The sequence below is a fragment of the Eriocheir sinensis genome, unplaced genomic scaffold (genome assembly GCF_024679095.1).
Source record: "Eriocheir sinensis breed Jianghai 21 unplaced genomic scaffold, ASM2467909v1 Scaffold213, whole genome shotgun sequence".
Lineage (NCBI taxonomy): Eukaryota > Metazoa > Arthropoda > Malacostraca > Decapoda > Varunidae > Eriocheir > Eriocheir sinensis.
Window position 1 is genome coordinate 420653 of NW_026111514.1, and position 24960 is coordinate 445612.

General features: G+C 44.6%; 1 protein-coding gene across 1 annotated transcript; it reads right to left on the bottom strand.

The window, feature by feature from the left end:
- Positions 1-3719: 3719 nt before the first annotated feature.
- LOC126990847 (uncharacterized) lies at positions 3720-18108 on the bottom strand. The gene is made up of 8 exons (XM_050849498.1): positions 18089-18108; positions 17036-17156; positions 16351-16414; positions 16114-16257; positions 13447-13570; positions 7971-8310; positions 5671-5820; positions 3720-3876 (listed from the first exon to the last, which is right to left on the bottom strand). The coding sequence occupies exons 1-7, from the start codon at positions 18106-18108 to the stop codon at positions 5803-5805; spliced, it is 831 nt and encodes a 276-aa protein (XP_050705455.1). The 3' UTR covers positions 3720-3876; positions 5671-5802.
- Positions 18109-24960: the final 6852 nt, after the last annotated feature.

The following is a 24960-nucleotide window of genomic DNA, read 5'->3' on the forward strand; positions in this document are numbered from 1 at the left end:
TCAAAATAAATAAGCTAAATGCCAATAAAAGAATGTTTACTTGTATAAATATATATATACAAAATACACATAAAATAACGTAAATTTGTATAAAACTATATACAAAAATAAACAATAATAATTAAATTTGTATGAAAATAAATATACAAAAGACACATAAAATAAGCTAAATTTGAATTGAAATAAATATAGAAAATACACATAAAATAATGTAAATTTGTATCAAAATATATATTCAAATACACATATATTAACGTAAAATGCGTAAAAATATATACACAAATATTAATAAAATAATGTAAATAAATTGTATGAAAAAATATATGCAAAATACACATAGAATAACGTAATTTTTATAAAAGTATATACAAATACACATAAAATAATTTGAATTTGTATGAAAATACATATGCAAAATACACATAAAATAACGCTAATTTGTAGTGAAATATATATGAAAATACACGTAAAATAAAGTAAATTTGTTTCAAAATATATATACAAAATACACATAAAATAATGTAAATTTGTATAAAAATATATATACAAAATACAAATAAAATAATGTATTTGTATAAAAATAAATATACAAAATACAATTAAATAATGTAAATTGATATAAAATATATAACAAAATAATTAAAATTTGTATAAAATATATGTACAAAATATACACATAATAATAAATTTGTATGAAATATATATACAAAATACACATTAAATAATGTAAATTTGTATAAAATATGTATACAAAATACACATAGAATAATGTAAATTTATCAATTAAATATATACAAAATATTAATAAAATATTGTAAATTTGTATGAAAATATATTTGCAAAATACACATATAATAACACTTGTAAATAAAAAATGTTGATACCAATATACACATAAAGATATTTAAGAGAGTTGTATAAATAAATATTTACACAAAATGCACACCTACAATAAAGGTCGACAAATTTGTATTGAGAATAGATATGCAAAAATACATATAAAAATAATGTAAATTTGTGTGAAAACATATATCAAATTTACACATAAAATAACGTTTGAAGTTTTCATATAAAATATATATACAAAATACACATAAAATTGGTAAATACGTATAAAAAATGTAACAAAATACACATAAAATAAACTCGAAAACAAAATAAATATACAAAATACACATAAAATAGAATGTATACTGGCATGAATATAATGTACAATATGTATACAAAATATACCTATAAAATAATCTCTAAGAATTTATAATGAAGTTAAATATGTACAAATAAGCACATAAAATAATGTAAATTTATGGATGAGAAATATATATACAAATACACATAAAATACCATGAATTTGTATAAAATTATATATTCAAAATAAATATTAAATAATGTAAAATTGTATAAAATAAATGTAAAAAAGTACATATAAAATAATGTAATATTGTAATAAAATAAATCAACAAAATAAACAAAAAATAATATATATTTGTATGAAAGAGATTTACAAATATACACATAAAATAACTAAAATTTGTATATGAAATGTTTCAAAATATATGCAAAAATACATAATCAAATAACATTAAATTTGTATGAAAATAGAATATATAAAATACACATAAAATAGCTAAATTTCTTTTGAAAATATATACTTTACAAAAGAAATACATAAAAATATTGTAAATTTGTGTCCAGAATTATATACACTAAAATTACACATAAAGAATAACATAAATTTGTTTGAAAAATATACACAAAATACACATTAAGAATAATGTCAAATTCGTATCAAAATGAATGAGCAGAATATACAATAAAATAACGTAAATTTGTATGAAAATAAAAGATGCAAAATACCCATAAAATTGAGCATATTTGGCATAAAAAATACATATACAACTCATAGAATAATGTAAATTTGTATTAAAATTAATATACAAAATGCACTTTAATAAAGGTAAATTTGTATTAAAAAAAATATGCAAAATACACATAAAAGTGTATGTAAATTTGTTTAAAATCGTATACGATACATAATATAACGTGATTTCTATAGAAAATAGGAAATGCCGAGGACGCGGGAGAAATATTTGGCAGGGCAGGGAATTACACAGGAACAGCAAGAGGAAAAAGAGAACATGATCAGTAAGGGACAGGAAAAAGAGGGTTACAGGAGGAGGAGGAGAACCAGAAGGAAATGGGAAATGAACAGCGAGAAACAAAAAGTATCTGTGGCTACAATTCAATAGAAAAAGGTAAGTCCTGCACCATGGGAGGGATATCCAGCACCAATACCACATAAGGAAACACTCCACTATCACCATAGAGGCAGAGAAAAGAAAGCCAGGGACTGTATGTTATCCAGGCTACCAGTGAAGAGATATCAGCACACCAATACCACATGGAAACACTCCATTTATCCACCACAGAAGGCAGAAAGACCAGGGACTGTATGTTATCAGGCTGCACAGTGAATGTGAAATCTGTGCCAATCGCAGCAGACAGGTTAAACCTTTATGGGTATGTGGTGCTTTTCTTGAGGGCAAAAAAGGGTCGTCTGTTTCCGTCTGTGGCTTTGGTCTTGGAGGAACCTGACTCGCCGCGCTCTTTGGTAGTGGATCTTGCAGCTGGTGATGATCCCATTCTGGTGCTCGGCCAGCTGGAGGCTCCCAGCAGATGATGAGGCTCTGAAGGGAAGAAGGCCGTGTGAGGGAAAAAAGTTATACGATAAATCATCAAATACAATCTTAAAAAGTTTGAACATTGTGTGAGGCCATGAATGCTTTCAACTTAACTGACTGTGGATTTCCTGCCAGAAGACCTCCCACCAAGCTACAGGGAATGGAACACAAACCAGCTGCTGCTACAATTCAGTGGAGAAAAATGTAAAGTCCTGCAGCATGGGAGGGGATATCCTGCACATAATACCACATTGGATACACTCCTATCCACCACAGAGCCAGGGAAAGACCATGGGAGTAAATGTTTTCAGGCTACCAGTGAAGGCCAAATCCAAGTGCCAATCACAGCAGACTGGGTTAAATATAATGAATGTGCAAAGGGTTAAAAATACTGGAAACAATGAATGTGCACACTTGTAGAGATGATGTGAAGGAAACGAACAGAGCAGAAAGCTATTTAAAAGCAGGGTTTCACAATGTATCTTTGCCTTGGAAGCCTTCCACAACTCACCCTTGAGCTGGCAGCCTCAACGCTCACATTCTGAGGGCTCCTTTGAGGGGCACGTCTGAGAAGGTTCTGGCAGTGACCTCCGGGGTGGCGTCTCCCCCGCCATTACTGTTGACGGCGGTGAGCCACACGCTGTGCTCAGTGAACTGGTCCAGGCCTTGGAGGTCATGTGACGTACCAGTGACCTTTACTTCGTGTTCTTCTGCTGCCCCAACCTGAGGAGAAAACTACAAGGGAGACAATGGTTAAGATACACACTGGGACTTGTACAAACACACGGCTATAGTGCCCTCTACTCAAAGGAAGGTCACTAATGACACACAAGGATATGGGGAGACTTTTGTTGAGCAACAGAGACTCCACATTTAGCACAGTTCTATAAGGCCGTCACACCTGTGTATAGAACATGGTGTATCCGTGATGGGCGTTTTGGCCAGTACGGGCGGCGACCAAGTGGCCTCAGACTGGTGGGTGAGGTGGAACCTTTCAGACTCTGAGGCGGAGGGCAGGTCCAGGTCCGGCAGTGAACACCCGCACCTCGTGTATGGAGGCGCCCACCAGGCCGCCGGAGGTGTGGGCCGCCACCCGCACCATGTAGTTACTCCCGGGACTTAGGTCGCTGATCTGGGTCTTGTATTCATCCCGTCCCTCGCTGGAGGAGCTGCACTCACGTTCTGGACGCGTTCTCTGCAGTGAAGGGAGGAAAGTGATGTGGTGCTTACTTTTGATGAAATGTTGTATATGTACTCGCTAAAATGTTATTATTTCTTTATAATCACTGGAATGGCAGTTGGATAACTCTGTATTTGCTAAATACATCTTAACAGTAGTAGTATTGTGTTGAATTTTTTTATGCAATAAATATTCCCAGGTTGTGTCCTTTGGTTATGACCTGAGTGATCCTTCCTGCTTGTAGAGGACTGAGTATCCCAGGAATAATTATTGTGAACAGCATAAAGACTAGTAGGCACAGTGACTGTCAAGGCCCACACCAAGAGAAGGCAAATGATGTAAACAAGCTGTGTCAACAATGAGCAGACATTCTAAGTATTGAAAACAAGGAGTAGTAGTAGTAGTGGTGTGCCTGAGCTGCCCCACTTACTGTGTCTGTGACCTGCCTTGTGCGTGGGTGGTGGCATGCTGCTCCTCCCTGGAGGTGAGCCCAGACAACTTATTATCAAAATACCACAACAAAATAGTCATTCTCGGGTAAATCACATTTTAGTGAGTCAGTAACTCTCAGCACCGGCTTTGATATCTCCAAACTTCAGGACAATCAAATATGAACACATTACTGGAGACGTGTGCTTTGCCCACAGTGTAATCTATGCATTTTATTCAGTCTTCAAGGAATAATAAACACAACAAAGGGTTATGCTTACAGCCATGCTAAGAAAATCACATGCATCAACATCAATAACTTGGGTAATGTACACTTTTAAAACTGCAGCGTCTGTACCAGCGGCTGCAGCTGCCCTCAGAAACATTGGAATACATTCAGTAACCTTGTAAATGTTTGCGTCTGGGCTTATTAGCAACCTGGAATTATCTGGACTAGTCACTGCCTGTGTCCAATGCAGACAACACTACATCAGTACTCATGAATGCAAACAAAGGGCTACAGTGTGAACAGTGTCTGCCCCGCACCGCTACCTGCTTACTTGACTCAAGGACACAGCTGGGCGTCCCCGGCGAGCTGTGCGCCACACACTGGTACATCCCGGAGTACTCCTGGCGCACCAGGCCAAGGATCTGCAGGTTGTTGCCGCTCACACTCTACAGGGAGGCTTGGCATTACACACACCTAACACAACACAGCTGTGTTTTGTGTAGCTATTGACAGCCTTATATTTATCTCCCTGCATAGAGCCTTATATCCCGGATCGACTGAAATCCCTTATGTATCTACTTAGAACCTTGTATCCCTTTTCCTTTACTTATCTCTTTAGAACCTTATGCATGGAACCTTATGGATTCTGATGTATCTCTTTACATACCTTATGCATCCATTTAGAGCAGTGGTTCTTAACCTTTTTACTTCCCCGCCCCTTCCAGGAAGTAGTCCTTCCCTCCACGCCCCCTTGCATCTAGCAATAAAATTTCCTTACAGATGTTAAAGAAACTGGCAAGCCCTAAGTAGACTACAGAAAACTGAAGTAATGGCGATACTTTTGCATTTGTTCATAAACTTCTCAATATTAGCCCACGCTCTTGGTAAGAGAATAGCAAATATAATTAGAGAAATTCCTAGTTTTCCCCTAGGGCTCGCACCCCCCCTGGAAATTACTGTGCTCCCCCTCAGAGGGGTGCACCCCCAGGTTAAGAACCACTGATTTAGGGCCTTACATTCCTTTCCCCTTATGTATGTATGTATGTATGTATGTATCCACCAATCTATCTATCTTATGAATCTACATATCTCTGTCCTTTTAAACCTGTAACAGCGATAAATTTCCACACCGCCACAGAAGTCCAGCTCACCTGAAGGTATTCCGTCTCCACCAGCAGCTCGCCGTTCTTGAGCCAGTGGAGCGAGGGCTCTGGCTGGCCGTACACGCTGCACTCCAGCTCCACGTTCTCCTTCTCATAGGCAGAGAGCGTTGGCCGGCTGCCTCAGAAACCTCGGAGCAACTGTCACACAATTTTCAAGCTTTAGTAACTGAGAGAAACATGATGACTGAAGAACACTAAGATTTTTACTATGCCAAACTTTATACCTCAAACCACAAAAATATTGCTAGTCTTTGTTATTCCATTTTCAACATTTTACCACTCTAGTAACTGAGAGGAACTTAATGATTGACAAACACTTAAGATTTTTACAATGGCAAAATTTATCCACACAAATCACAAAAAAATATGCAGTCTTTGTTATATCATTGAAAACACTTTAGTACTGAGACAAACATCTAACCTAACCTAACTTAACGATAACTGGCAAATGCTAACCTTTCACAATGCCAAACTTTATATACTCAAACCACAAAGATATGAATAGTCTTTCTTATACCATTTTCAATACTAGTAACGGAGACAAACATATGATCATCATTTCCTGGATGCCTGCTCCTAGGAGCTCCCAGCAGGATGGCCATGGCAGAAGAGCTTCCATCTTTCTCTATCCAGACACTCCATCCTTGCCTGCTCAAAGTTTCTAAATGATTTTGCCCCCCTCTCCCCAACGTACTCTTGCACCCTATCCCTCCATTTCACTGAAGGTCGTCCTCCAGCATTCCCTCCTCTATCTCACTCACATACACCCTTCTGGTCATCTTACTCTCCTCCATTCGCTCCATGTGGCCAAACCACTTTAAGTCTGTCCTTCACTTCTTCCACCACTCCACACTTCTTCCCTTCACCCCTGTGACACATTCCAAAATGCTCTACACACTTTCATTACTCATTCCATCCATTCTACTCACACCACAAGCACTCCTCAAATAACTCATTTCCACTGCCTGCACTCTAGACCTCTGACTTTCATTCCAGGCCCACGTTTCACTTGCATACGTGAGGTTGGTACTATTATTATTTCTCAAATCCTCTTTACCTCCATGCTCACACTTCTGCCATTCATGATTCGTCCCAAAGACCCTACCACCCTTCTTCCTTGCAATGCCCTTTCTCTTATCTCTCCCTCCATACCACCATGCTTACATAACTGATCCAAGATACTTAAACTCATTGACCTCCTCCATTTCTTCACCATTCAAAATTATTTTGCATTCTTTTCACATTAAATTCTCACTCTATATGGGCATACAAAATCTACAACCTCACTTCTATTTCGCTCACAAACCATCACTTCACTTCTGTTGACATTTACTTTCAGCTTTCTCCTGTTACAGACACTATCAAAACACTGACCAAATTTTGTAGGTCACTTTCATTTCTGCAATGAGCACCGTGTTATCAGCAAACAGTATCAATTCAGTACCCACTTCCTTCCCTCATCGAACAGTCTTACTCCATCTTCTCCAACTTTGCCCTTCATTTCTCTAATGACACCATCCATATAAATGTTGAATAACCCTGGTGACATGACGCACCCTTGTCTTAAGCCCACTTTTATCTCAAAATGTTCACTTGTTTCTCAAGTAATTTTGACACATGCAGATGCATCATCATAGAGAGACAGTGTTAGCTCTAGCTTTTTCCATATTCATGAAGGCAGCGTATAGTTTCTTTCCTTTTACTATTATTTTTTCTACTTCCATCCTGAAGGCAAATATCTGATCCACACATCCCCTTCCCTTCCTGAAGCCTCCTTGTTCTTCACTGATTTTCTCTTCTGTAAGTCTTTGCACCCTCTCTATTATGATTTTCCATATACCTTTCCGGGTATACTCAGGAGACCTATACCTCTATAGCTCCCACATTCCCCTCTCCTGCCCTTCGCCTTGTAAACTGGGACAGTGATGGCTTTCGTCCAGTCTGCTGCCCCCCCCACCATGCTACTTCACATATCTTGACCATCCATTTCACGACTTCATCCCCTATGACAAACATATAATTCACAATCACTAAGATTTTTACCATGCCAAACTTTATTCACACAAAGCACAAGAGTTAACCAGCATCTTCATTCTTTCATCCCTTTCACTGGTAAACTCTGGAACAGCCATCATGTGTCTGTATTTCCTCCTGCCTATGACCTCTACACCCAATATTAACCTCTCATTTTTTTCTTTATAGGAGCAGTGCTTTATTGTTTTCATTGTTTTTTTGCCTTTGAACGCTTTCATTGCTGTAAAAAAATATATGTCATAGTTTTGTCTCACCTTGGACCTGTATGTGGGCCACGGCGAGTCCTCCCTGTTCTCCGCCCAGCACCTGTACGTCCCCTCGTCCTCCTCCTGCAGGCCATGGATGTGCAGGCTGCTGCTGCTGGTGCCGCAGAACAGTGTGTCCAGGTCCCTGTTCTCCGCCCAGCACCTGTACGTCCCCTCGTCCTCCTCCTGCAGGCCATGGATGTGCAGGCTGCTGCTGCTGGTGCCGCAGAACAGTGTGTCCAGGTCCCTGTTCTCCGCCCAGCACCTGTACGTCCCCTCGTCCTCCTCCTGCAGGCCATGGATGTGCAGGCTGCTGCTGCTGGTGCCGCAGAACAGTGTGTCCAGGTCCCTGAGGAAAGGCAGAAAGGTACGGTAAGCAAGTGAGTTTTGTATCTAATTGCTGTTTGTCACAATTTTTCTTTTTTTACAGTAGAGGAAGCAGCTCAAGGGAAAAAATAAATACCAACAAAAACAGTCCATTACAATAAGCCTGCTGCAACACTTACCTTATATACAGCAATAACTGCAACACACACACACACACACACACACACACACACACACACACACTAAAAAAAAAGTAATGGGTATATATTTATTTGATTCTGAAATCTCTCCCTCAGTCACTGTTATCCAAGCTCTCAAGACACATCAAAATACCCCTCTCAGTCATCATCATCATTTCATCGACGCCTGCTCCATGGAGCTCCCAGCAGGGGATGGCGACGGCAGAAGAGCTTCCACCTTTCTCTATCCAGACACTCCCTCCTTGCCTGCTCAAAGTTTCTCAAAGATATTCCCCCCCTCTTCCTAACGTACTCTTGCACCCTATCACTCCATTTCACAGGAGGTCGTCCTCCAGCATTCCCTCCCTCTATCTCACTCACATACACCCTTCTGGTCATCTTACTCTCCTCCATTCGCTCCATGTGGCCAAACCACTTTAAGGTCTGTCGCTTCACTTCTTCCACCACTCCACACTTCTTCCCTTCACCCCTGTGACACATTCCAAAACGCTCGTACACACTTTCATTACTCATTCCATCCAATCTACTCATACCACAAGCACTCCTCAAATAACTCATTTCCACTGCCTGCACTCTAGATCTCTGACTTTCATTCCAGGCCCACGTTTCATATGTGAGGGTTGGTACTATTATTGTATCTCAAATCCCTCTTTACCTCCATGCTCACACTTCTGCCATTCATGATTCGTCCCAAAGACCCTACCACCCTTCTTCCTTGCAATGCCCTTTCTCTTATCTCTCCCTCCGTACCACCATGCTTGCACATAACTGATCCAAGGTACTTAAACTCATTGACCTTCATCATTTAATGCGGAAGATTACTTTACAGTTGATCGATCAAAATAGAACAAGAAGAAATCACAATTTGAAGATAAGTGGTAAAAGATTCTCGTCACACGAAGCTAAACACTTCTTCAATCGAGTTGTTAAGGTTGGAACTCTCTACCCTGTGATGTCGTTGATAGTACAACAGTTATGGCCTTCAATAATAGATTAGACAAGTGTTTTGAATCCAACCAGAAACTAAGATATTACTCATTGTCGTAATAACGTTAAGTTATTTCGAATACTGGTGTCCTTGTCCGCTTTTATCGCCCGGTTAGTGGTAGCAGTAATGGTAGTTCTTTCCTCTTTCCTACATAATTTCCATGCAGTTTTTCCATGCTGCATGGTTCTTTTTCATTTCCTGCCAGGTTTGGCTGGAGGGAATGGGGGGGTGGGGAAGAGCCTTCGCCTTTGCTGTCCTTCATCTTCCACCTTTGATTAGATAGTTAGTGTAGCTTGTCACAAACAGCCAGCAGGTCTGCTGTTGTTTGTTCTTCCTTTGTGTCTTTGTGTTCTTCAAAATTCAAAATTATTTTGCATTCTTTTTCACATTCAATTCCACTCTATATGGGCATACAAAATCTACAACCTCACTTTTCAGAGACCATCACTTTACTTTCGTTGACATTTACTTTCAGCTTTCTCTTGCTCTTGTTACAGACACTGTCAAAAACAGTGACCAAGTTTTGTAGGTCACTTTCATTTTCTGCAATGAGCACCGTGTCAACAGCAAACAGTACTGAATTCAGTACCCACTTCCTTCCCTCAAACAGTCAGCCTCTGAAATGATGAAGGCTGAGCACCAGGCAGGGAAGAGAACATTCCATCAAACTATAATGTAAAAAATGTAAAGCCAATAAAATATTCCTGTGGATTGATGAACAACTCATGATTGTATAGAGCCTGTGCCAGCCAGCAACATAAAACATTTTCTTGTCATGAAAGTGAGCATAAATACTCACTTTAAGGCAGTTCACACAGCTACAAAGAATAAAATACAAAATGAACAACATACATCACAAGACAAAGCCCCTGCTGAGAGTGTTGGCCACACAGTGTTAGGCCTTGGCACAAGTATGAGAGAGTATTAACATGCACAAGGTGTCTTAACCATCCTCTTCCCCGCCGCCTGTGAGGAGAGAAACCAAGCATGAGTCTTGTCAGCCGGGCAGGGAATTGGTCAATGCTATTTGTCATGCCATACACTGCTTGTGGGAATATTTACAGGTTCATCACATGCAGCAAAACCATTCTTCCTTGTTGTTACTAAGGCAAACAGCTGATGTTGAGTTTTATTGTAATGCCTTGAAAACTAAGGACACCTTCCCTGTACAAGATACTACAGAGATACTTAGTAGCATAACCACTTTTTAATGTATATGAAACTAGTCCAGAATTCTCCATTTCCTGCCTCTTGAGCCACGAGGCTGGGGGAGTAAGGCTCAGCACTGCCCACAGACTGGCTGACCAGCTCCAGGGCTCTCTCCAGGGCCGAGTCCTGGCCAGAGTGGGCACCATGGGCAGCCTCCCCTAACCTGAGTCTCCTCTACACCCACCACTGAATGGGTATCACGTATCAACGGGGGCTGTGCCCTTCCTCCCCAGGGGGGGCTCTAAACTCTATGCAGAGATCTGTCACTTATGAGCTTCATGCCTTCTCGGGGAAGGTAGTGACGGACAATCCTGAGTCTATTGTGTGATGAGATCATGGTGAATTACGCACACACACACACACACACACACACACACATTTCTAACTAACAGGGAAATGAGGACAATAATCAAGGACAAGGTTTCCAACTGGTGCCCAGTGAGGAGTGGGGTCCCACAAGGTTCAGTGCTGGCGCCAATAATGTTTGCTGTTTATATAAATGATATGGTGGAGGGAGTGACCAGCTATGTGAGTTTGTTTGCAGATGATGCAAAGCTATTGAGACGAGTCAATGATGTGAAGGACTGTGAGGCATTGCAGAGGGACCTGGACAAAATATGGGAGTGGAGTGGTACATGGCAGATAGAACAACCTTGGGATATGTAAAAAAAAAAGAGTTTGGTAGGAGTGGTAGAAGATGTGAATACAATTATAAGATGGGAAGTGAGATAATATGCAGAGGAATGGAAGAAAAAGATTTGGGAGTGACTGTCTCAGAGAACATGTCACCGGACAAACACATCAACAGGATAACATAAGGACAGCATTTGTGTATTTTGGACGAGGAGATGATGAAGAAAATAATAGTTACAATGATAAGGCCAAGGTTGGAGTATGCAGCAGTGGTCTGGTCTCCTCACGAAAAGAAGAACATAAGAAAGCTGGAAAGAGTGCAGAGAGTGGCAACTAAGGTAGTACTGGAACTTAGTGATCGGACTTACGAGGAGAGACTCAATAGCATGGGGCTCACAACCCTGGAGAGAAGAAGAGAGAGAGAGGAGACCTGATAGCGGTGTACAGGGTGGCGAGTGGGGTGGAGAATCTGGACAGAGAGAACCTGTGTGTGTGGAGCGAGAGAGAAACGAGAGAACATGGAGAGTTGAGGGCGACCACGTGTAGGCGAGATGTGAAAAAGTTTAGCTTCCCAAACAGAAGCATTGAGCTGTGGAATGGACTGGAGGAGGAGGTGGTTTGTGCAAGAAGCATTCATGATTTTAAGAAAAAGTTGGATAAGAGGATATGGAGACGGGACAGCGCGAGGGTAGCTCTTTTCCTGTCACAACTAGGTAAATACACACACACACACACACACACACACACACACACACACACACACACACACATAAACACACACACCCACACGGCCCGGTAGCTCAGAGGTAGAGCGTCTGGCTCACAACCAGAAGGACCGGGGTTCAATTCCCCAGCCGGGTGAAGATAAGTTGGGTTTATCTTCTTTCACGTGTAGCCCCTGTTCACCTAGCAGTGAGTAGGTACGCGACGTCAGGCAAGGAGTTGTGACCTCGTTGTCGCGGTGTGTTGTGTGTGAGTGGTCTCAGTCCTACCCAAAGATCAGTACCATGAGCTCTGTGTTCCTCCGTAGGGGAACGGCTGGCTGTCTCGAGAGAGACCCGCAGCAGACCAAGAGGTGAATTACACACACACACACACACACACACACACAGACAGACAGACACACCCACATCCACACCCACACCCACACCCACACACATGTAAGAAACAATAAAGACTGTAATTCTGCAAGAAGACCTAAACAAGATTTGGAAGTGGACTATGGAATGGGAGATGAAATTCAATGTGAAAAAAATGTCATGTTATGGAAATGGGAAAAAGAGAAGGAAGACCAAAATGGACATATAAAATGGGAGATAGTGAAACATTAAAGAAAGTACATGAAGAGAGAGATCTGGGAGTAATAATGCAAGATAACAAACAGCCAGAGAGTCATGTTAATCAGATATTCGGTGATACGTATAACATGGTGAGAAATATAGGAATAGCATTCCACTACATGGATAGGATGAGAAGGTTAATTATCACCATGACCAGACCAAAGTTGGAATTGCAGAGGCAGTGTGGTCTCCCCATAAGAAGAAACACATAAAGAAACTAGAAAGACAAAAATGGTTCCAGAGCTGGAGGGATTGACACATGAGGAAAGACTAAAGGAAATGGACCTACCAACACTGGAACAAAGAAGAGAAAGGGAAGACCTAATACAAACCTACAAATTATTGAACAAAATGTAAGAAGTAGACAACGAGGAGTTACTACTAAAAGAGGAAATTACCGCCAGGAACACAAGAGGACAGTAAAAAATTGAGGAAAGGAAGATGCTTGAGAGACACAAAGAAATATAGCTTCCTGCAAAGAAATATAGAGCTTTGGAACAGACTAAGTGAGGATGTAGTATTGGCGAGGAGTGTGCCAAGGAAAAGTTGGATGAGTGTAGATACGGAGACGGGACCACACCAGCGTAAAGCCCAGGCCTGTAAAACTACAACTAGGTAAATACACACACACACACACACACACACACACACACACACACACACATGATATCCTTCTCTTTGATCTTCCTGTGTTAGTCTTCCCTAAGCTGTCCTTCCCTTCCCTTCACTCTCTCTCCCTCGCCTTCCATCCTGAACAAACCCTTGCAGCCCTTCATGCTCCCTCTTACTCTTTGTCTAGGAGTGGCCCATCATCTGTAGTCCTGGCCACCCTGCCCTTGGCCATGGCCGGCACCGTGGGCAGCAGCATCTTGGTGGTCAGCTCACGGCCACAGACCTTGCCCACGACCTGACCTATGGAAAAAAGAATGGAGGTGATTTCCAGCAAATACCACTGGTAAATAAATGGCCAGGAAGGGCCAAGTTTAATACCTGTGGACACTACGCTGCTTTAATAACAAGATCTCACACACACACAAAAAAATAATCTATCTATCTATCTATCTATCTATTATCTCTCTCTCTCTCTCTCTCTCTCTCTCTCTCTCTCTCTCTCTCTCTCTCTCTCTCTCTCTCTCTCTCTCTCTCTCTCTCTCTCTCTCTCTCTCTCTCTCTCTCTCTCTCTCTCTCTCTCTCTCTCTCTCTCTCTCTCTATATATATATATATAAGATTAATCTGAAAAAAATTTAACTAAAAAGTATAAACTATGATATGGAATATTCTCTCTCTCTCTCACACACACAAAACTAGGTAAATACACACACACACACACACACACACACACACACACACACACATCCTGCCTCGCCGCCCCAAGAAACATCAGATTACCTCAGGCCGTTGTGTCAAGAACAGGAGTGAGTCCTTTGTTCTCCAGTACTGAACAAACATCACGTCATGAAGCCAAACACCAGATTCTCATCAAGTGTGCGTCTAGTGGTGGGTGGCAAGTGACCACGACCCACCTCAGGTGAGGCTGCCCATCATGAGTGAGGCCCCGGCCAATGCTCTCCTCAACAATGAGCAAAGCTGAAATGTCAGGGGAAATTCTCAACAATACTGGCAGCATGGAGCATCACCAGGGCTCAAGGCAGCTCTCCCTTAGTTTCCGAGACATGAAAATAAAGAGCTGAGAAGAAGGGCGCGGACTCAGTTCTGGATGACAAGTTTTCCCTACTCTTCCAGGCACAGTTCAGTGTTGGTGAGGTGGTGTTCCAAGTGTGTCACTGCCTGCAGTGTTCATGGCAGCCAGGAGCCTCATGCTTGGCCCACAGTCTGCTGGGATGATGCATTTGCCAAGCAAGGGCGCACACACTGCCTCAGAAGGTTCCATGGCCACAGGTTTTGGACGTGTTTGATGCCAAATTCCAATCTGCCACAGGAAGAGGCTTGACAGAAGACAACCTAAAGTTCTTAGCTGGAAAGGCATTCAGGAGTTCTCAAGTACAAGATTTCACTAACATGTCATGGTCATGGTTCTGCAAGGAGCCTCTGTCAGGACGGAACTTAACTTTTTGGGAGTGGTTCTTTGAAGGTCACCAAGGAGCACAGCCTTAGAGCCTTGGGCTTTGTGGGACACCCGCAGGCTGAGGAAATGATACAAAACTCCAAACCTAGGGCTCCTGCGCTTCTCTGACTCAGAAGTTGGGGAGGCAATATGGCATGGAAGACACCACTAAAGACTGTGTTCAGAGGCAGGTATTCCTGCTTCAGCCTTGTACCAGTAACTCCTTTGTCTGCTGGGTGAGGTGGTAAGGTACAGTCTGGGGCATGTGCTCTAGCAGACCTTCAATTCGTCCTGTACCTGAACCTAAAGAGCAGCAAGTACTACACCACAGCCAACAATGGGTGTGTCAAGCCTCGTCTAATTCTTAACATCCCAGCAGCAGGGCACGTCAGGGGAATCCTAGCCCAGTGCTCCACAAGCAATGTATCCAAGGCATGATGCCGTAGATCCACCTCCTGTGAGCACCAAGCCATCTCATTGTGCTCGGTATTATAAGACACTTTGGCTTCTCACATCGGCTATTTCTGAAGGTCAAGAGGGGTCAATCAGTTTATAATGAGTGTTTTTTAAGGTTCATGCTACAGAAGAAGGATCAAACTACCACCGGGCTCATAAAACCACCCCTGGAAATGCTCACAACTCCTAGGAAAGCCTTGCCAAATATGTGAACTTGGTTAACAAAATGTTTTAATATAGGAGTGACAATGTGTCTCCACAACACCCCCACAACAACCCTGCTGATTATCCTGACACCCTGGAAAGCCTGCCAGACACAGACTTCTCAGCCTCCATGTGGTCCTCAGTGTTTGGCAGCGTGACAGACAGGGACTGACTGGAAAAGTGGACACTTGTCCGTGGTGGAAAATATTATTTGCATGCTGTTCACAACTAATGGATGTTAAGAAACAGTACAGAAATCTTCTCATATTTGTCTGTCATAAACCTAGTAAATGTTTATCAGTGTTTGTAGGAGTTCCTTTTGGGTGTTGTATTAGCTAATATGAATACAAGTGTGCCGATGGAGGCTCATAAGTGCTGCAATCCCATTTTTTAATAATAATAATAATAATAATAATAATAATAATAATAATAATAATAATAATAATAATAATAATAATAATAATAATAATAATAATAATTAACAAAATTCTGTGGGCCAGGTTTAACACTTTGCTCTTGTTTAGGAAGAAATTAAGTATGATTTGCAGTACCTGAAAGGATCACTTGACCTTTGGCCTCAACCCATGGAGCTAGTCTGCTATCAGGAACACTCAACTGAGACTTTCCATTCATCCACTTACACACACACACACACACACACACACACACACACACACACACACACACACACACACACACTCTCTCTCTCTCTGCGGCTCAGTCACCCACCTTTCCCACGACCCGGCCTCCCAGCACAGAGAAGGTCACCCCCACGGCCTTGCTCATCAGGGTCTTGATCCTCACCACACGGGACACCTTGGCGCCATTCAGGTAACACTTGACCTGCGGGATGCCACTGCCGGCAGCCACGGGCTGTGAGGCGGAGGGGAGGAGGGAAGGAGTGTCAGTGAGGGCCGCAGAATGGTCCCAAAAATAGTGGCTTCAGAGCTAGTGACGTTTTCTTACTTTTTGATATCGCTGGGCACATGAGAGCAACAGCATCACACAGCATTGACTCAAAGCCTGTGTACTGCTGCAAGGGGATGAAGGAATGAAGAAGCTGCTTACTCTTGCATAAGGGACTTGGACAGCATAGGGAAGAGCTAAAGTAGAAAGAGTTTGTAGGATGGGTCAGGCCAGGCTGGGTTAGGTTAGAAAGGGGGTGAAAGAATAAAGAACCTAGTTAACTCTTGCATAAGGGATTTGGACAGCATTGAGATGAGCTAGAGTAGAAAAAAGAGTTTGTAGGATGGGTCAGGCCAGGCTAGCTTAGGTGTGGGGGCTGGGTTGGGTTAGGAAGGGGTGAGAGTGAGGAAGCTGGTCAACTCTTGCATAAGGGATTTGGACAGCATAGGGATGAGGTAGAGTAGAAAAAAAGTTTGCAGGATGGGTCAGGCTAGGCTGGGTTAGGTGTGGGGGGCTGAGTTAGGTTAGGAAGAGGAGGGGACAGTGGGATTGGTTGGTTTAATAAGGGCAGGAAAGAATGAAGAAGCTGGTTAACTCTTGCATACGGGATTTGGCAGCACAGGGATGAGTTAGTGTAAAACAGATAAATACAGACACACAAACCCTCACATTAAACTCAAAAGATCAACACAAGACTTAACTCAACTTGTGTCTACTCCAACAAGGCATATCCGGACACACTCACCTCCACATAAGAGCCAAGAAAGGCAGCCACAAGCGCCGGGCCAATGTTCAGCGCGACAAACAGCGGGTAGGGGAGAGTTAGCGCCTCCTGCTGCACCCGGCACTCACTGTCTGAGGCCCGGCTAAGGAAAGTTGGTTGGAAACTTAAGACAGTATTCATTTGTTAATCATTTACTAGCATCATAATTCTTTTCATCACTCTCCACTCCCCATCCTAACCTATCCAAAGATGCCACACCTGACCCAGCCTGGCTTGACCCAGCCTTCAAACTTCCGTTCTACTCAAGCTCATCCCGATGCTGTCCAAATCCCTTATTTTATTATTTTTTTTTTTACAGCTAAGGAGACAGTTCAAGGGCGTAAAGAAAAATAAAAAAAAAAGCCCGCTACTCACTGCTCCTGAACAGAGGTCAAAGGAGTGTCCAAAACGAGAGGTCAATTTCGGGAGGAGAGGTGTCCTGATACCTTCCTCTTGAAAGAGTTCAAGTCGTAGGCAGGAGGAAATACAGATGAAGGAAGATTGTTCCAGAGTTTACCAGCGTGAGGGATGAAGGAGTGAAGATGCTGGTTGACTCTTGCATAAGGGGTTTGGACAGAATAGGGATGAACATGAGTAGAAAGTCGTGTGCAGCGGGGCCGCGGAAGGGGGAGAGGCATGCAGTTAACAAGTTCAGAAGAGCAGTCAGCATGAAAATATCGACAGAAGATAGAAAGAGAGGCAACATGGCTGAGGAATTTGAGAGGTAAAAGACTATCAGTATGAGGAGGAGAGCTGATGAGACGAAGAGCCTTTGACTCCACTCTGTCAAGGAGAGCTGTGTGAGTGGACCCCCCCACACATGAGATGCGTACTCCATACAGAGTGATCCAGCATCTTCATTCTTACATCCCATTCCTAACCTAACCCAGCCTGGCCTGACCCATCCTGCAAACTTTCTTTCTACTCTAGCTCATCCCTAAGCTGTCCAAATCCCTAATGCAACAGTAACCAGCATCTTTAATCTTTCCCATCCCTCACTCCCTTACCTAACCTAACATACTTGCCACAGCTAACCTAGCCAAGTGTGTCCCCATCCTCCCTTTCCTTCCCAACCTAGCCTAGCCAAGCTCCCACACCTAGCTACCCATCCCTTCTGTCCCCCTTCCCAACCTAGCCTAGCCAAGCTCCAACACCTAACCCAGCCTAACCCATCTCCCTTCCCAACCTAGCCTAGCCAAACTCTCACACCTAACCCACCCTAACCCATCTTCCTTCCCAACCTCGCCTAACCAAACTCTCACACCTAACCTAGCCTAAAGCACCCCTTCTGTCCCCTTCCCAACCTGGCTAGCCTAGCCTACCGTCCCCCACCCCACACACAGCAGCAGCAGCAAGGATACATCTGGAGCCAGGAGTATTTGCATTTGGAAGTGACTTGATGGCAATATCTCACACAACAAGAACCGTGAGCAGCACCACCAGCCAACGCGCTGTGTCCTTCTTCACCACAAACGTGCAGCCATGCGTGCACTCCTCGTCCAGCCAGGCAGAGTTGACGCACGTGTCGTAGTCAGGCTCTGCGGACACAAGGCTTGGTTAGGGGAGAAGAAGCTGAGCAGGAAAGGAACAGGAAATTGCCTAGAAATTCAAAGTAAAAATTGCTGTAGAAATTCACGAAGTAAAATTTGTAGAAATTCAGAGATAAGTAAAATTGACATAGAAATTCAAGGAGTTAAAATTGTCCTAGAAATTCAAGATAAGTAAAATTGTCGTAGAAATTCAAGATAAGTAAAAATTGTCCTAGAAATTCAAGAAGTAAAAGTTGCCGTGAAATTCAATAAGTAAAATTGCCGTAGAAATTCAAGAAGTAAAAATTGTCCTAGAAATTCAAGAAGTAAAAATTGGTGTAGAGTTCAAGATAAGTAAAATTGCCATGAAATTCAAGATAAGTAAAAATTGCCGTGAAATTCAAGATAAGTAAAAATTGCCGTAGAAATTCAAAGATAGTAAAATTGTCCTGAAATTCAAGAAGTAAAATTGCCGTAGAAATTCAAGAAGTAAAATTGTCCTAGAAATTCAAGATAAGTAAAATTGTCGTAGAAATTCAAAAGTAAAAATTGTCCTAAAAATTCAAGAGTAAAATTGCCGTGAAATTCAAGATAGTAAAAATTGCCGTAGAAATTCAAAAGTAAAAATTGCCGTAGAAATTCAAAGAGTAAAATTGTCGTAGAAATTCAAAGAAGTAAAAGTGCCGTAGAAATTCAAGAAGTGAAATTGCCACAGAAATTCAAAGTAAATTGCCGTGAGAAATTCAAGAAGTAAAATTGCCTTAGAAATTCAAGAAGTAAAATTGCCGTGAAATTCAAGAAGTAAAAATTGTGAAATTCAAGAAGTAGAAATTGCCGTAGAAATTCAAAGAAGTAAAATTGCCGTGAAATTCAAGAAGTAAAATTGCAGAAATTCAAGAAGTGAAAATTGCCGTAGAAATTCAAGAAGTAAAATTGCCGAACAAATTCAAGAAGTTGAAATTGCCGTAGAAATTCAAGATAAGTAAAAATTGCTAGAAATTCAAGAAGTAAAATTGCCGTAGAAATTCAAGAAGTAGAAATTGCCATAGAAATTCAAGAAGTAGAAATTGCCGTTGAAATTCAAGAAGCAGAAATTGCCATAGAAATTCAAGAAGTAGAAATTGCCGTTGAAATTCAAGAAGTAGAAATTGCCGTAGAAATTCAAGAAGTAGAAATTGCCGATGAAATTCAAGAAGTAGAAATTGCCGTAGAAATTCAAGAAGTAGAAATTGCCGTTGAAATCCAAAGATAAGTAAAAATTGACATAGAGATTCAAGGAGTTAAAGTTGTCGTAGAAATTCAGATAAGTAAAAATTGTCGTAGAAATTCAAGAAGTAGAAATTGCCGTAGAAATCCAAAGATAAGTAAAAATTGACATAGAGATTCAAGGAGTTAAAATTGTCTTAGAAATTCAGAGATAAGTAAAAATTGACATAGAGATTCATGGAGTTAAAGATGTCGTAGAAATTCAGATAAGTAAAAATTGTCGTAGAAATTCAAAGATAAGTAAAAATTGTCGTAGAAATTCAGATAAGTAAAAATTGTCGTAGAAATTCAAAGATAAGTAAAAATTGCCGTAGAAATTCAAAGATAAGTAAAAATTGCCGTAGAAATTCAAGAAGTAAAAATTGCCGTAGAAATTCAAAGATAAGTAAAAATTGCCGTAGAAATTCAAGAAGTAAAAATTGCCGTAGAAATTCAAATATAAGTAAAAATTGTCGTAGAAATTCAAAGATAAGTAAAAACTGTCGTAGAAATTCAAGGATAAGTAAAAATTGTCATAGAAATTCAAAGATAAGTAAAAATTGCCGTAGAAATTCAAAGATAAGTAAAAATTGTCATAGAAATTCAAAGATAAGTAAAAATTGCTGTAGAAATTCAAGAAGTAAAAAGTGCCATAGAATTTCGGAGATAAGTAAAAATTGCCGTAGAAACTCAAGAAATAAAAAGTACTGTAGAAATTCAGAGATAAGTAAAAATTGCCGTAGAAATTCAAAAGTAAAATTGCTGTAAAAATTCAAAAATAAAGTAAAATTGCCCTAGAAATTCAAGATAAGTAAAAATTGTACGTAGAAATTCAACATGAAGTAAAAAGTACTGTAGAAATTCAAGAGTAAGTAAAATTGCCGTAGAAACTCAAGAAGTAAAAAGTACTGTAGAAATTCAAGGATAAGTAAAAATTACCGTATAAAATTAAAGGAGTTAAAATTGCTGTAAAAATTCAAAGATAAGTAAAAATTGCCGTAGAAATTCAAGGATAAGTAAAAATTGATTAAGAAATTCAAAGATAAGTAAAAATTGATTAAGAAATTCAAAGATAAGTAAAAATTGCTGTAGAAATTCATGAGGTGATGGAAAGGGGGGCAGGAGAGGTGATGGAAGGGGGGCAGGAGGAGAGGTGATGGAAGGGGCAGGAGGAGAGGTGATGGAAGGGGGCAGGAGGAGAGGTGATGGAAGGGGGAGCAGGAGGAGAGGTGATGAAGGTGGGCAAGAGGAGAGGTGATGGAAGGGGCAAGGAGGGAGAGGTGATGGAAGGGGCAAGGAGAGGTGATGGAAGGGGCAGGAGGGAGGTGATGGAAGGGGGCAGGAGGGAGAGGTGATGGAAGGGGTAGGAGGGAGAGATGATTGAAGGGGGCAGGAGGGAGAGGTGATGGAAGGGGGCAGGATGGAGAGGTGATGGAAGGGGGCAGGAGGGAAAGGTGATGGAAGGCGGCAGGAGGGAGAGGTGATGGAAGGGGACAGGAGGGAGAGGTGATGGAAGGGGGGGCAGGAGAGGTGATGGAAGGGGGAGGAGGTGATGGAATGGGGCAGGAGGGAGAGGTGATGGAAGGTGGCAGGAGGGAGAGGTGATGGAAGGGGGCAGGAGGGAGAGGTGATGGAAGGGGGCAGGAGGGAGAGGTGATGGAAGGAGGCAGGAGGGAGAGATGATGGAAGGGGCAGGAAGGAGAGGTGATGAAGGGGAGGGAGAGGTGATGGAAGGGGCAGGAGGGAGAGGTGATGGAAGGGGCAGGAGGAGAGGTGATGGAAGGGGGGGAGGGAGCGGTGTTGGACGGGGCAGGAGGCAGAGGTGATGGAAGGGGGCAGGAGGGAGAGGTGATGGAAGGGGGCAGGAGGGAGAGGTGATGAAGGGGCAGGAGGAGAGGTGATGAAGGGGCAGGAGGAGAGGTGATGAAGGGAGGAGAGGAGGGGAGAGGTGATGGAAGGGGAGGGGAGGGAGAAGGTGATGGAAGGGGGCAGGAGGAAGAGGTGATGGAAGGGGGCAGGAGGGAGAGGCGATGGAAGGGGCAAGGAGGGAGAAGTGATGGAAGGGGGCAGGAGGGAGAGGTGATGGAAGGGCAGGAGGAGAGGAGATGGAAGGGGCAGGAGGGAGAGGTGATGGAAGGGGGCAGGAGGAGAGGTGATGGAAGGGGGCAGGAGGAGAGGTGATGAAAGGAGGCAGGAGGGAGAGGTGATGGAAGGGGGCAGGAGGAAGAGGTGATGGAAGGGGGCAGGAGGGAGGTTATGGAAGGCGGCAGGAGGGAGAGGTGATGGAAGGGGCAGGAGGGAGAGGTGATGGAAGGGGCAGGAGGGAGAGGTGATGGAAGGGGGCAGGAGGGAGAGGTGATGAAGGGGCAGGAGGGAGAGGTGATGAAGGGGCAGGAGGGAGAGGTGATGGAAGGGGTGCAGGAGTTAGAGGTGATGGAAGAGCTCAGGAGTGAGAGGTGATGGAAGGGGGCAGGAGGGAGAGGTGATGGAAGGGGGCAGGAGGGAGAGGTGATGGAAGGGGACAGGAGGGAGAGGTGATGAAGGGGCAGGAGGAGAGGTGATGGAAGGGGGGGCAAGGAGGAGAGGTGGATGGAAGGGGCCAGGAGGGAGAGGTGATGGAAGGGGCAGGAGGGGAGAGGTGATGGAAGGGGCAGGAGGGGAGAGGTGATGGAAGGGGCAGGAGGGAGGTGATGGAAGGGGCAGGGAGGGAGAGGTGATGAAAGGCGGCAGGAGGGAGAGGTGATGGAAGGGGGCAGGAGGGAGAGGTGATGGAAGGTGGCAGGAGGGAGAGGTGATGGAAGGGGCCAGAAGGGAGAGGTGATGGAAGGGGGGCAGGAGGGAGAGGTGATGGAAGGGGGGGCAAGAGGGAGAGGTGATGCAAGGGGGCAGGAGGGAGAGGTGATGAAAGCGGGCAGGAGGGAGAGGTGATGGAAGGGTCCAGGATGGAGAGGTTATGGGAGGGGGCAAGTGGGAGAGGTGATGGAAGGGGCAGGAGGGAGAGGTGATGGAAGGGGCAGGAGGGAGATGATGGAAGGGGGCAGGAGGGAGAGGTGATGGAAGGGGGCAGGAGGGAGAGGTGATGGAAGGGCGCAGGAGGGAGAGGTGATGGAAGGGGGCAGGAGGGAGGTGATGGAAGGGGCAGGAGGGAGAGGTGATGGAAGGGGGGCAGGAGGGAGAGGTGATGGAAGGGGGCAGGAGGGAGAGGTGATGGAAGGGTGCAGGATGGAGAGGTGATGGAAGGGGGCAGGAGGGAGAGGTGATGGAAGGGTGCAGGAGGGAGAGGTGATGGAAGGGAGCAGGAGGGAGGTGATGGAAGGGGCAGGAGGGAGAGGTGATGGAAGGGGCAGGAGGGAGGTGATGGAAGGGGGCAGGAGGGAGAGGTGATGGAAGGGGGCAGGAGAGGTGATGGAAGGGGGGGGAGGAGAGGTGATGAAGGGGCAGGAGGGAGGATGGAAGGGGCAGGAGGGAGAGGTGATGGAAGGGCAGGAGGGAGAGGTGATGGAAGGGGGCAGGAGGAGAGGTGATGGAAGGGACAGGAGGGAGAGGTGATGGAAGGGGCCAGGAGGAAGAGGTGATGGAAGGGGCAGAGGGAGAGGTGATGGAAGGGGCAGGAGGGAGAGGTGATGGAAGGGGCAGGAGGGAGAGGTGATGAAGGGGCAGGAGGGAGAGGTGATGGAAGGGGCAGGAGGGAGAGGTGATGGAAGGGGCAGGAGGAGAGGTGATGGAAGGGGGCCAGGAGGGAGAGGTGATGGAAGGGGGCAGGAGAGAGGTGATGAAGGGGCCGGAGGGAGGTGATGGAAGGGGGCAGGAGGGAGAGGTGATGGAAGGGGGCAGGAGGGAGAGGTGATGGAAGGGCAGGGAGGAGAGGTGATGGAAGGGACAGGAGGGAGAGGTGATGGAAGGGGGCAGGAGGGAGAGGTGATGGAAGGGGCAGGAGGGGAGAGGTGATGGAAGGGGCAGGAGGGAGAGGATGAAGGGGGCAGGAGGAGAGGTGATGGAAGGGGCAGAGGGAAGAGGTGATGGAAGGGGCCAGGAGGGAGAGGTGATGGAAGGGGGCAGGAGGGAGAGGTGATGGAAGGGGGCAGGAGGGAGAGGTGATGGAAGATGCCAGGAGGGAGAGGTGATGGAAGGGGGGGCAGGAGGGAGAGGTGATGGAAGGGGCCAGGAGGGAGAGGTGATGGAAGGGGCCAGGAGGGAGAGGTGATGGAAGGGGGCAGGAGGGAGAGGTGATGGAAGGGGCAGGAGGGAGAGGTGATGGAAGGGGCCAGGAGGGAGAGGTGATGGAAGGGGCAGGAGGGAGAGTTGATGAAGGGGCAGGAGGGAGAGGTGATGGAAGGGGCAAGGAGGGTGAGGTGATGGAAAGGGGCAGGAGGGTGAGGTGTTGGTAGGGGGCAGGTGGGAGAGGTGATGGAAGGGGCCAGGAGGGATAGGTGATGGAAGGGGGCAGGAGGGAGGGGTGATTGAAGGGGACAGGTGGGAGAGGTGATGGAAGGGGGCAGGAGGGCGAGGTGATGTTTTAATGGGGCAGGAGGGAGAGGTGATGGAAGGGGGCAGGAGGGAGAGGTGATGGAAGGGGCCAGGAGGGAGAGGTGATGGAAGGGGCAGGAGGGAGAGGTGATGGAAGGGGCAGGAGGGAGAGGTGATGGAAGGGCCAGGAGGAAGAGGTGATGGAAGGGGGAAGGAGGGAGAGGTGATGGAAGGGAGCAGGAGGGAGAGGTGATGGAAGGGGGCAGGAGGGAGAGGTGATGGAAGGGGGCAGGAGGGAGAGGTGATGGAAGGGGGCAGGAGGGAGAGGTGATGGAAGGGGGCAGGAGGGAGAGGTGATGGAAGGGGGCAGGGGGGAGAGGTGATGGAAGGGGGCAGGAGGGAGAGGTGATGGAAGGGTGCAGGAGGGAGAGGTGATGGAAGGGGCCAGGAGGGAGAGGTGATGGAAGGGGCCAGTAGGGAGAGGTGATGGAAAGGGCAGGAGGGAGAGGTGCTGGACGGGGGCAGGAGGGAGAGGTGATGGAAGGGGGCAGGAGGGAGAGGTGATGGAAGGGGCAGGAGGGAGAGGTGATGGAAGGGGCCAGGAGGTAGAGGTGATGAAAGGGGCAGGAGGGAGAGGTGATGGAAAGGGGCAGGAGGGAGAGGTGA

Coding starts and splice junctions, on each gene's coding strand:
- LOC126990847 (XM_050849498.1), bottom strand. CDS start 18,108: ATGGGGACACACTTGGCTAG. Junction 16,415..17,035: donor TTCTTGGCTCTTATGTGGAG/GTGAGTGTGTCC, acceptor CCCTTGCAGCAG/TACACAGGCTTTGAGTCAAT. Junction 8,311..13,446: donor GGGCCACTCCTAGACAAAGA/GTAAGAGGGAGC, acceptor GCCTTTCCTCAG/GGACCTGGACACACTGTTCT.